This window comes from Plutella xylostella, chromosome 10 (genome assembly GCF_932276165.1).
Source record: "Plutella xylostella chromosome 10, ilPluXylo3.1, whole genome shotgun sequence".
NCBI classification, from domain to species: domain Eukaryota; kingdom Metazoa; phylum Arthropoda; class Insecta; order Lepidoptera; family Plutellidae; genus Plutella; species Plutella xylostella.
Window position 1 is genome coordinate 8,878,768 of NC_063990.1, and position 13,422 is coordinate 8,892,189.

Below are 13,422 nucleotides of genomic sequence, written 5' to 3' on the forward strand. Positions count from 1 at the left end.
TTTGCGCACTCACGCGCGTAGGTGCGTTTTGTAGATTTACGCACGGCGGCTCTCATTTATTCGCCGTTCTCTGTGGTGGTCGTGCAGTACTGAGCATCACGATAGTTTTGATAAAAATGGTTAATAGTGTGGAACTCATTCAGGACGCTGCCATTATACTAACTGTTTGGTTTTTGTACGGTCGAATTAAAAGAAATCGTGCCTATAGAAGATACTGGGTACAACCTTATTTACAAACAAGATCTTTAAATGGGTCATTTGTTCAAAATTATTGGGACCAAAATAATAAATCGATCGATATCGAGATCCATTTTCAAACACACACGTCACGCCCATTCAAAATCACGCGCGGCACTGCGGGATTCGGTGTGCCATACCTTGCGTCTCGCCCCGCACCTACGCGCGGGGGTGCATGTTTCTCCGCGTGTATGCGCGTGATCCGCATGAACGCGCGTGGATGCATTTTCTGTGTGTTAGACTGTGCGTGTTTTCCATACAAACGGAGATACTTACAAGCAACGGTAGAACACGCATCCACGCGCTACGCTGCATCATGCGGGGCAGTGTGAGAATCGCCTAATGCAAATACAATATTTACAGGAACGAGAATCAAAACTACAACACCGCTAACGGCCGTCATTAGATAGTATTCCATAGGGGCTATATTACCAGATGTATAGTTACCCTGTAGGTATTGTAAGTACGTGCCGTATGTACGCGAACTCTTCGCAGGTACGCAGCTGCTGCTTTACCTACCTACTCTTTTTTATACATGTTATTTAATTTGCACTTTTGCGATTATTAGAACCTTCACTCTTGTTAAAACAAATATTCGAAACGATCCAATGAATAGGCCATATTAGCATGTATTTACAGTCCCAGATTTATTAAACATAAAATAATAAAATACAGTAATTATTACACTCATCTAGTTCATTATAATATGTACCGAAAAGTATTCTAAACAAATATATCTAAGTTAACATTATTAAACATTGCCTATGCCAACCTGTAGCAATACAATTTCATAAAATTCTCCGTAATTAGATATACAATTTATTGGCATTATATTAATATTATATTAAGAATAAATCTTATAAAATGTAATTTTTACTAATACCATCTGATGATGTCAGGTTTTCATGTAAGGTTTTAGCTGTGATTAAATAGTTTGTCAAGTTGCATTTGAAGGTTGTGTGATGTCAGCGCGGGAGTGTCGGGAACTGTGGGTGGTCTTTGCTTCACAACGGGAGTGTTCAAAAAGTTCATTTTCTCCTTCATATTCATGTACATAGTCATGGCTCTATCACTGCTATCCAGTTTACTCTTGGGAGTACACATGCCACTGCCCATTTCCGGCATAGATTTGTAAATAACTTTTTTTCTAAGGCAAGAATTCTTCTTGGGTATTTTATAAGATGGAGACTTAGAGGGTGACCTAATGACTGATGTTCTTCTACATAAAATTGGACTTTTCTCTGGGTTTATTACATCATTTATTCTTATCTCAGGAATTTCCTCTACCAGGGTTTTGTCTTCAAGTGCTATAGGGGAGTTTGAACCATTGATCTTCTTGTTTATTAGTTTGTTCACATATTTCAGCAGTTTTGTTTGAGATTTAATGTTGTTTTCAGTCTCCTTCCGTATTTCTAATAATACCTCAAGTTCACTTTTGGTGTTTTCATGATTATTTACTGAGACAGTGGCTTTGTTCAGCATATCACAAAGGGATACAATGACACTCTCTTCTTTCTTTGCAGTAGTCATTGCTTTATTAACTGAAGGCTTGTCAAAGCACATGATAGTATTGTCATTAGCAGATGTATCCACATCACTAGAGTTGTTAAAATATTCCTTTACATTTCTGTATTCCTTAAATGGTGTAGACACAGGGGGTGATACTTCTGTTATATCTTCTAATGTTTTTTCATCAGCTATTGCTTGCGCTTTTTCTTCAGTATCATGTATTTCCTTTTCTTTTTGGAGGAAACTTGCATCACAACTTGACTTCCAAGAGTCATTTGATTTCGGAGTGTCTGGTACTATTTGACGAGGTGCGATGGATTTCCGAGGAATACGTCTGGGTGATGGCAGCTGAGGCATATTTTTGGGGGAAGCCATTATCTTCTTGTTGACTGCAATGTGATTGGGGATTTTTGGAATATTTCTGGAGGAGGGACAGTTTTCTTTGTTGGCCATAGTGAACCTACTTGCTGCTGGCTTCTTTACATCTATTGGTGTTTCAGATATCTTGTAGACACCACTTATTCTCACAGTCTCTTTAGCTGAAAAAGTGATATGTAAAATGTTAAAATTGAATATGCTACTACAAAACAAATAATTTGATGGTTGTACTGTAAAAAAATAGTACCTTTAATATTGTACAAAGGCTTTTTCACTCTTGCTTCTGGCTTTGGAAACTTTGGTGTTTCCGGATTCAACATAGTAGCTCTCGAATGTACAGGCTGAAAATAGAAGTATAATAGAGAAACCTATTCAAATAACATAATATAATTATATGTGCAATAAAGACATTTGGTGATATTTTGACTAGCAGTTGTATAAAAACTTCATTCATAGCTCAGAAATTGTGGTATGGCAGGCAGCTTATCTGAGCATTTATAAATTTTATTATGTATAAATAACTATTTTTCACCTGTGTTTTTGTCTGGAAGTAGAGAACTTTCCTGACTGGGTTGTTCTTCAGCTGGCCATCGCCGGTGTGACTCACTACTTTCTTATCCAGCTTTGACGAGGCATTCCATCTCTTTTTCATGGTGGAAGCTGTTGTTTGTGGTTGGAATTTCTTTTTACTAGTACTTTTGATTGCTGAAATTGAAACATAATCAAATTATGGTTGAATAATTAGAAACTCCTGTAGGAGCATATTTATATTTACAACATTGACAACACAGGAAGATTGAACCTAATATGCACAGTCCTATGAGAGCTTGCCATCATGCAAAACAAGGTATCAATACTATAAATTGATGATATCAAAGTGCTTCCTAAAATGCTAGTGCACTAAAATTAAATCAGCAGCTGAAAATTCTTAAAAAAAAAAGTTTACCTTCTATATCTGCTCTCATTTCTGCTATTGTAAGTGGTTTAAATTTCTCAGTCGTATGTGCTGTTGCCATGGTGGTGCGATGGTTTCGAGGTAGTTTCTTAGCAGTCATAACTAAAGCATCTTGAGATAGTAAGCCTGAAAGGATAAAGGGTTCATTGGTGAATCACTTTGATGATGATGAAATTGTATGTTGAGTGAACAGTAAGTTACTTAATTTTACTCACTGGTAAGTTCTGGAAGTAAATCAGCCATTGTTTTCGGCCGCATTCTGGCCGTTTCATCAGAAGTTTCCATTATCACTGTATAATTATTTGAATTAAACGTAGGTTCATCAATAAAACAATTATATCTTGCACCACTAACTTTTTGTATGCTTTTTGTAGAACAACACAAAACAAACGGTTTTTCCGTTTACACATTTCAAAATGTTACGTTCTGTTTCACGTAGATATTTTAAATAAATATATTTATAAATTTAACATAACCTATTGATTTTTACTTATTCTTCAGCCGTTATATTAAGTAGCGCTGAAGATTTTTAGGAGCAGGGTGGTAGTGCCCCCGTAAAGTACCTAACTACATAAAACTATAACTTATTATCACTTATTTTATTGTTAGAACTTCACATCCAATTATAAAGAATTGAAAGGATTGGAACGTTATGGTAATTCACAGAAAAGAAAAGCCAATAACCTCTTTTATCTGTGTTATTCTGTCATCTGTCAGTTGTCACAGACTATACAAAATACGCAAAATACAGATGACTTAAATGACTTTATTTTTCTTTATTGTCATTGCTTGTGAACTTGAATTTCATCGAATTTTATTTTATTTCATTTCATTTTCTTGTTTTGCTTGCGTGACACGCCGGATTTGATTGTTAGTTAAATTAGTAATTACCTACGGTTTCTTAAACCCATAACCGGCATAATGGTTTCTGTAAATAATGTATCCGGTTTCTCGGAACTTGAAAACTTTTTGAGTAATGTTGACTCGAAGAAATCCGTGTACTTATACTTTACTGGAAGTAAATTAGAAAATGGTCTAAGTTGGTGTCCGGATTGTGTAGAAGGTAAGCCGTTATTGTTTATAAGATTTTTAAATGTTTGGGAGCTCGTCAATTTATATTACATGTATACCTAACCCCTCAGTATACAGTTAAAACTATAGCTAATTACCTACTACTTATCAAATTTCATTAGGTTTGTGTGATCGCAATCTTTTATAATCTATATTAAAAAAGTTGAAAAACGTTTATCTATGAATATAATAAAAATGTAACTGTGATTCACCTTTATATTATTATTTTATTTTCAGCTGAACCCGTTGTCAAAGCAGTTTTAAGCGAGCTGAAGAAGGATGTGGTGTTCGCCTATGTGGATGTAGGCACCAGGGAATAGTAAGTTAATTTATGTCCTTAATAAAATACAATTATTTAATGTGTCTAGAATCATTTCAATTAATTACAACATAATTATTATTATTATATTTATTATTATGCTCAAATCACTTGACCTTTTATAATACTTAAAAAAATTATACATATAGGTACCTATAACTTTGCTCTTCTTTCATTGGTTCAACTGCTGAACCAGTTTTGATGAAATGTGGGATAGAGATACCTACTTAGATAGATTGGACTTTGGTGTGTAATTTATTTATTGGATAACTTTATTATATCCATGTGAATTTTCCCCCAGCAGTGAAAAAAAAAAGAGAAAAAATAAAAAAAAGAACATAAAAAAAGAAGAATATATATATATATATATATAAAAGATAGAATATATAAACTAAAGTCAAAATAAATATATATAAACTAAACTTCCTTACTGAATAGAAAGTAGATAAAAGAATTAAAAACTATCTCATAAAAATTACCACTCTTCAAAAGGCACGGACATAAAGTCTGTGGAGTGATAATCATTTATTAAAAAAATGTATATATATATCTTTATATACAGCTGTATTCAATAATGATTTATATGAACTTCCAGCTGGAAAGACAAGGACTGTCCATTCAGAACTGACAAGCGCACAAAACTGCTCGTCATCCCAACACTGATCAAGTATAAAGGAGTACAAAGACTGGAAGGGTCACAGTTGAACAACCGAGAACTTCTTCAGATGATGTTTGAGGATGAAGAATAGGAGTTGGCTAAAGCCTGACTAGAAGAAAGAAGAAACTGATAAGTATATGTTTATTATGTATACTTCTTGTAGCCGGCATTATGGTTAAAACATCCAAATATTGAAATTTTGTAATAGAGGCAATCATTGCACTGTATATGCATTTTTATTAAGTTTTTATACAAATAATACTATGATCCGTTTGATGAGATGCATCAAATGATCAAGATGTTGTGGCCAATGATAATGATGATGGTGCATCTGATGCGGAAAATCGGACATTTAACTCTTAAGCCATGCAATGCAGATATTTTTTTCTGGTCAGGATTTAATTTTTCATGTAATTTACATTGTAATCAGTTTGTATATAAAGTTACTAAGATAAGGGAATGCTCTTTGCAAATCTAATAAATATATTTTCAAATCCAAATGGATATTTATTTCATATTTTTTTACAAGAAACAGGATTCAATACAATTTTTTTTACAAAAACTTTAAATAAAAGTAACAAAATATATATCTTTGTAGGAAAGCAAAGTATAAATTAATCATTAAATTCTTATAAACATTGAGCTTTGTCTTCAGTCTACTTTAACAAATATCAAAATAACAATGATCATTTCTAGTAAGTAACATTATTTATTTTACAAAGTATATTTCTATCACAGAACTTGCTTTAAGACCTTGGAACATTGATAATATTTCAGTTTTTAGTAGTATAAGCAGAGATAATGGTTATGGTAACGTGATAAGTTAACAAAAGGATATTTTAAATATGTGGCATCACATATCTTATGAGTTTATGTCTGTCTCTATCTATATCTTTGTACCTTTGTTCAATTTAGACAGATTTTATCTTTTGCTCTTATCATTTTCCAGTAGGAATATATCTGCGCCCTCCAACAACTTACTATAAAATACAAAAATCGCAACATTTCCATTTCATATCTTATCTACAAGTTATCCTATAATCGTCTTAAAAGTAAGAATGTGCATGTCATGCTCATAATATGATTTAATTTGCTAAAGAGAATGATTGTTCTGACGGAAATTATTAATTGTACACACATCAAGATAACAAAAAATTGTAGTAACATTTACTCTAAACGACGAGTGGCTACTTCAAATCGTAAAGTTAAATTCGAAACAAATATTCTCATCTTCTCGTTAGAGAAGACCTTATGTTCCTTGATCCATTATATTTACATGTACTTTTCTGTAGAAGATGTTTTTCAAAATCTAAATGTTTATTACTATCAAGTGTAGGTTAATTAAATTGTTTCTAGAGCGGGGCCTTTGTCCAGCAGTGGACAAATTACGGACTAATAAACAAAGAAACAGTAACCACCAATGCATAATTAACTTGCAGACCCATTTAACCTTAGGGTTAGCCGCACGAGAGCAGACTTCAAACATACTGAAACACTTGGCGCGTTTTTAGAATCTGTTTCTTCTTAGGTCACAGTGTCCCTACCATGACCTACATAGTGGTGGAGGCACCGGCCTCGTCCTCAGGCACGTCGCTGATGGTGAGGTCTCGCGCCGGGTTCGCTACTATGATGTTGTAGAACACTTTCTTATTTCTGAGGAAGGCACTGCTGTTGTCGAATATCACCGAATCTGGAAATAGGCAGTTTTATTAATAATTTAGGTAGACACCATTAAAACATATACTTATATCTTGATAAATAGCAATACAAAGAGAGCTACAATGAGAGAGGGATACTTAGCTTGTATTATTATTTATTACCTACTACCCACGTACGTACATACGTATTACCTACAGATAATGTATTATTTACCAGACACCGATATTTTAATCGTTTGGTGCTGTGATGTTAGTGGTGAAGCCCGGTCATCAGGCACAGCATAAGGGTGTTTTTAATATGGTGCGAGTTTCATTACGCACGCGGGATTGCCCCGCACGCGTTACAACCGCAAGTGTTAGTTGTCTTTTCATACAACTATTTATTGTAAAATCCCGTATGCTTGAAATCCGCACCATATTAAAAACACCCTAAATTTTTCAGATTCTTGTGCATTAAAAAAGTGGCCAAAACGGCAGGCTTGATCGTAGGACCATTTAGTAGCAGAACTGAGTAGTACTCACAAGTAGCGGGCCCGGTGACGTTCATGACGCCGGTCTCGACGGTCCCCTCCGGCACCTTCTTGGGCTCGAGCACCACCGCCTCGTTACCCTCCGCGTCGCGCCGCTTGATCAGGAACTTGATGTCGTGGCTGTCCACGCCGAGCTCCCATCTGTTGTGTGAATATGTGAGGTTAGAAGTAAGTACGAAACAGACCCTAATTATATAATGATTGGACCTGTAGCGGTTAGTGACTGTGTCTCTTGTGACGAAGGTCCCGCACGCACTCTTTTAACGAAGATTGGGAATAAATTAAATAGTAAGTAAAATGAGACGACAAGAATGGCTACCTTATGGCGTCTGCATAGAGAAACAATATGGAAATGGACGGTTAAACTTTTTTAGTAATAGGCTGCCTTGAATAAAAGACACCTCTAATAGCTACTTATTCGAAAAAAATATTAATGAAAATGTGGGACAAGTAAGTACTGAAAGCTTGCGATTAGAACGAGACAACATGAGTCGGTCCGCCATTTTTACATTGCTTCTTATTCTCATATTTAAGGACGTAGTACAGATAAACAAAAACGTAAACTACCTGAGTACACTGTCCTCGTCGGCGACCAGCAAGTCCACGGAATGCTTGTCTCCAGTCTTGATGGTCACCCTCGTGTACTCCTTGTTGTCATCTGTGCTTAGCTTCCTCGAGTAGAAGGTCTTTGGGACTTGGCCACCCTGTTTCACCTGAAAACGTTTATTTAACAGTGGTTAAAGTATTTGTGTGTGCTGAATGAATGCAATATTTGTTAATTTGAATTCGTATATTTATAGTGGTAGCAGGGTAGGAGTTAAAACCGTTGTATTTAGAAATAACTAAGTAGTATTGGACTATTAGTTCCCAGTACTGCAAGAAAATTGTGGTCTATAAATTAAATTTTAATATTTTCGAGAAAGAAAAAGCAAATTCATAACTACATAAGTTACACTCACAATGAGTCCACATTTGGGATCGCCGTTTTCATCGACCATGGTGCCGCCATAATGCTGCGGAAGCTGATCCTTGTCTATGGTCTTGAATACTTCCGGTCGCCATTTCTTCTGATCGGACGAATAAATCTTGATCTTTGAGATCGTGTATTCGTGCATGAATTTCTTGATTATTGAAAATGCCAGCGAGAACACCTTTGGAGCTGTAAAATGATAATGTTTAGAGTATAAGCCTGGTGATTATTAAAGGCTGTCAGGAAATGATTAAGCCTTAGGCCACTTTAGAATCAATCTTGTAACTGGATGATGAATAAGTTATAGAAATCAATACTGGATTACGTAACGTAATACCAGCAGTTAAAACCATGTCTACATAATAGATATACTTATACCTGGATCTTTAATTCGACGGAATTCTGACATTTCAAAAGTGATGCTACTTAAAAAGCTCTAAACCGAAAAAGGGAAAAATTTGGATCCATTTCTGGGCAATAAAAAAATAAAATGACAGATAATGTATCGAATTCATATTAATTACTTTATTTTATTCTTTAGCTGGCATCACTTCCTACTAAATTCAGGGATAGTAAACCTTTTTAATCGATTTCAAAAAAAGATTCTCTATTCGGTACATACTCGTATGTACTTATGTAAGATTATTGGAACTGCACAACAAACAAATATACTTGCAAAATTTTATAGATGTATGTATTTTTATAATGTTTGTCCACGCATATATATCTCGAAACGATTGAACCGATTGCCACTATTAATTTTTTTAATGGCTTACATTGAGCAGTCTAAGTTTCATCATAATCGGTTAGTATTAATCCCATCAAAAACAATACTTGTCAAAAAAACCAAGTCTCGTAACTCAGTTGTTCTACCGTAAAAAGTTGTGAGATCCATGTAATACCAAGTCTTATCCACGCACGCATCTCAATCTTAAAAATATTTAATGTTTTATATAAATATATTGACTCGGCCATCGCATTGGAACACGTGTTAATTAAATTATTTAGTGCAATGACCAAGTCAATATATTCTATTCTATTCTCTTTGGGGATGTAAGTACCTGCACTTGGCTCTCTCGAGTGGAACCTTTGTGCATATCCCCAAGGTCTAAACTGCCTTCCTAAGCTTGGACCATTTCCCACCACGCTGGTCCACTGCGAGTTGGTAGGTTCACATATCTAGATATGCTAAATCTAGATATGCAGGTTTCCTCACGATGTTTTCCTTCACCGTAAGAGCGATGGTTTACATTGTACTTAAGTTAAAAGAACTCATTGGTACATGTCAGCGCCGGGATTCGAGCCCGCATCTCTTGCGTGAGAAGCGGGCGCTTACCCGACTGAGCTACCACCGCTCTTATTATTATTTAATAATCGATTAGATATTTTAATAATCAATTATATTTTTTCTTTATTTATTAATTTAAACTTTAATTAAGTATATTATTTTTGTGATGTAAAGGGACGTAATTATTACTCACCGTAGGTAAATCCCCTTTTAATTTGGAGCGCCGCACTTAATAAAATGTATAGAGTAGTTTAGACTTAGATCATTGGTACTCAACCTTTTTTATATAAGGGCCACAAACACGTTCAAGTCATGGTGTCGCGGGCCGCAAGCAATTTTTTTTTATCTATTATAAAGCGATGTAAACTATCGAATAATAATAAAAAAACACATGCATATACTACTATGTGTAAAAAGTATCGGGATTAGATCAATAAAACAAAAACAAAAAATGTGGGTGTGTGGCAAATTTTGAAGATAATAAAATAAATTTGGATGAATATCCAAATCTATTTTATCACCTTCAAAACTTGTTCCTTCAGAAACGATACACATACGCCAACGAATTATCCAATCAACACAACATTTTTTTAAACGCTGTTTTCAGAGTTGGGTTTTAGTAGTCGCGGCGATTTTTCCTTATTGTCTTCTATCGATTGAAAACAGTGCCTCGAAGTAGTAATTCACGGCTCTAGCTTCTTTTTTAGAGCTAGAGCCGTGAGCTGCAGCCATATCTGGTTAATATGGTGGATGCTCGATGGTATTTTTTGAGTGTTTGCTCAAAAATTCATTGACAATGATGATCCTTGTGCGAAAGGCGCGATATCGTAGTGCAAAATCTTTTTTCGTTTTTTTTTCCACAAATCTCGCTTCTTCGTCGAATTTGCTGTACTAAATTCTACATAACCCGCAAATAATATTATTTTCCTACCGTTTGACTTTATGGCAAGAATTCCGAGTGCACAACACCACGATAGTCCTAGAAAACAGTCAACATTACTCTGACTAACAATCGATAGACGAAAAAAGAAAATTCGCCACGAGTACTAAACACAACTCTGGAAACAGCGTTTAAAAAAAAGTAGTGATGATTGGATAATTTGTTGGCGTATATATCGTTTATATGGCGTGTGTATCGTTTCTGAAGGAGCAAATTTTGAAAGTGATAATATAAATTTGGATGAATACAAACATTTTTTTGTTTTATGGATATAATCCCGATACTTTTTACACAGAATGTATATTCTCTATTATCTCTCATGGCACGCGGGCCACTGAGAAAGTCCCGGCGGGCCACATGCGGCCCGCGGGCCGCAGTTTGAGTATAGCTGCTTAGATGTTCAGGAGGGTCACTCTCTAACGAACGAACGAACGAACAAGAATTGTCACGCAATCGGCACGCTTAATACAACGAGATAGAGCCGAGCTCTTGTTCGTTCGTTCGTATGATTTTGGTAGTGGCCCTCCAGACTAGTATTGAAAAAAGGGCTCAGCCAAAAAAGGTTTGTGATCTCTGACATGTCAAAAGTAGATAACTGTCAGAATTCTGCGGAATTAAAGATCAAGGTACAATTTATCCACAAGTGCAAATTCATATAAATACATATTATCTATTCCCTAGTACCGTATTATAGTAGTGCCTTTGACTCACACTCATAACATAAGTTAACCGCAATAAAAACTAGGTAAAAACTTGTTTTACAGAATAATGATGCCATGAATACCCGAAGGTTGAGCTTAATGACATTCATAACATAATAACACATTAAAAAAGAAGTAGGTATAATACCTAGAACATACAATAAAATAAAATAATTAAACATAAAATAAAATAGGACAAAGGATGCCATGCTCTGTTAATCATTCTTGGATGTTCGAAAATGTTATGATATTTTGTTGTGTCCGTATGTAACAGTAATAGTAATATACAGGGTGTTGCAAAAAGGGTATTCTAAGCCGAAACCAGCATGTGCAGCATGTTATATCTTTTCGGCTTAGTATACCCTTTTTGCAACATCCTGTATTTATTGTTACTTTCATAACTTATTAGGGCCGTAATTCGACATTACATTGGGACTAACATAACACTCTGGCGAAAAGTGGGTGCAGCAATGCACCTCTGCCTACCCCGCAAGGGAGTACATTAATACAAGGCGTGAGTGTGTAATTTTTTTTTTAATTCGACAAGCCACGGCCAGTATAAACGACCTATCAACTAAGCGAGAAGATACAACTAGTGGAGGGAGATAAAGTAAAGATGCTTACCGTTGACAATGTAGCAGATCTTGAGTATCTCCGGGTAGTTGGCCTCGTATATCTGCAGCAGCGTGACCACCATCTCGGCCGCCGGGCGCCACGCGTACTGCCGCATGTTGAAGCCTTCCATGTCGAATAGGACTGTCATCTGGAGATACAGAAAAAAAATAGTAAGGGCTTGTACACAAAACTGCGTTGCGACGTCGCATTGCAAAAATCTGCGACTGTTTAAGTAAAAAAGAGCTAAGTTAAGTAAAAAAAGATTTATATAAAATATCTTATGAGACTGCTGTAGAATTGTAGATTATGCAACATCTCATTCAGTATTCATTCTTACACTTAGCATACTTCTTCTTGTGTGGTAGGGCCCCACGTCTCGGCCTACCTACTTCCACTCGAGGCATACTCTTCAACAATCACACAGTATACATTCTTAATTGTAAAGGTACCCTACCAATAGGTAGTGTGTTAAGTGAAAGAATACGAAATTTATTTATTATTTATTTTAACACTTATCACACTTTCATAATCAACTAAACCTGTTCAGCCACACCGTACCGCGAGCGCTATAATAGTAGGTAGTGTTAACCACCCACCCAGTAATTCGGCATTCATTCATACACATAACAAACCTGTCGACACTTTCCGCCTCAACTTCAAAATATCTCAATCAGAATTCACTCTTACACATTGCACACCCGACTGACCTTCAAAGCGTTAGGTCCGCGTGTCTCGGCTTGCTTGCGTCCGTTAGCGAGATGCTCCTCCAAGGTCCTCAGTACCATGCGGATGACGTCAGTGCGGGACACCGAGTGTAGGAGGCCCCACACGTCCAAACCCACAAACGGGACTACGATCACTGGAAACATATAAGTACGAATATTTTATAGTAGGTATGAGTTCTCAGGTGGAAACCACAAAATGGCAAGCGTAGCGACGACAATCCAGTAGTAAAGTAAGCATCAGTGGATGTGGAGGCTGAGGACAAAGTGTTGTGGCACCTAGAAAAATTACCATGGACTTTTTTTGGAAATTAAATTTAGGTAGGTATCCCCTACTGGGTAGCAGGCTTTATGCATTTGATTGCTGATAAAACATACCGTAGGTAAGTGAGGTATGTGCAATATTTACCTGGTGATCCTTCCCTGTCGTATCCGGAGCTGCCGCTGGGGAAGTACGTCTCTAGAACCTTCGGCGGTTGCCACTGCTGCAGGCCGCTGTCCAGCTCCCACTTCTCCCGCCACGCCATGGACTGAGTGCAAAAATGATGATAATATTGAGGATGTTGCATGGATGTGTTTGTGATACGAAATAATGGTGTAAGGTTTTCAAATACCTGCTTATTAAATTAAGTAGCTATATTAGATAGCAATTTAAAAAAAAATCATAAAAATGTATTAGTTCATTAGTTTTTAATTACTTTTTTATTTTATACTTAAATAAAAACTAATTACGTACTAAATACTTACATTATTTCTGGGAACTTCATTGTGATCTGTCTTGACCATAAAGTTAACATTAGTTTATTTACTTTTATGGTCTTGACTCTTGCTCTTGAATAGGTACTAACCTACGTATACCTTACCTACTAGA

At 35.9% G+C, this 13,422-nt stretch overlaps 3 protein-coding genes across 3 annotated transcripts in view; 1 reads left to right on the forward strand and 2 right to left on the reverse strand.

The window, feature by feature from the left end:
• Window positions 1-846: 846 nt before the first annotated feature.
• Window positions 847-3,499, reverse strand: LOC105391514. Its single transcript, XM_011562999.3, has 5 exons — window positions 3,295-3,499; window positions 3,071-3,205; window positions 2,657-2,829; window positions 2,372-2,465; window positions 847-2,285 (listed from the first exon to the last, which is right to left on the reverse strand). The coding sequence occupies exons 1-5, from the start codon at window positions 3,362-3,364 to the stop codon at window positions 1,153-1,155; spliced, it is 1,605 nt and encodes a 534-aa protein (XP_011561301.3). The 5' UTR covers window positions 3,365-3,499; the 3' UTR covers window positions 847-1,152.
• A 364-nt stretch (window positions 3,500-3,863) lies between these two features.
• Window positions 3,864-5,627, forward strand: LOC105391515 (thioredoxin domain-containing protein 17). The gene is made up of 3 exons (XM_011563000.3): window positions 3,864-4,142; window positions 4,388-4,469; window positions 5,065-5,627. Exons 1-3 carry the CDS (start codon window positions 4,001-4,003, stop codon window positions 5,216-5,218), a joined length of 378 nt encoding a protein of 125 aa, XP_011561302.1. The 5' UTR covers window positions 3,864-4,000; the 3' UTR covers window positions 5,219-5,627.
• A 177-nt stretch (window positions 5,628-5,804) lies between these two features.
• Window positions 5,805-13,422, reverse strand: part of LOC105391517 (SEC14-like protein 2) — a 30,043-nt gene continuing 22,425 nt past the window's right edge. The window contains exons 4-10 of the mRNA XM_011563002.3: window positions 12,961-13,081; window positions 12,537-12,688; window positions 11,839-11,977; window positions 8,275-8,474; window positions 7,883-8,028; window positions 7,308-7,456; window positions 5,805-6,817 (exon numbers count right to left, since the gene is read on the reverse strand). Coding sequence (XP_011561304.3) covers window positions 6,678-6,817; window positions 7,308-7,456; window positions 7,883-8,028; window positions 8,275-8,474; window positions 11,839-11,977; window positions 12,537-12,688; window positions 12,961-13,081 — 1,047 coding nt within the window. The 3' untranslated portion in view covers window positions 5,805-6,677. The remainder of the gene's footprint in view (window positions 6,818-7,307; window positions 7,457-7,882; window positions 8,029-8,274; window positions 8,475-11,838; window positions 11,978-12,536; window positions 12,689-12,960; window positions 13,082-13,422) is intronic.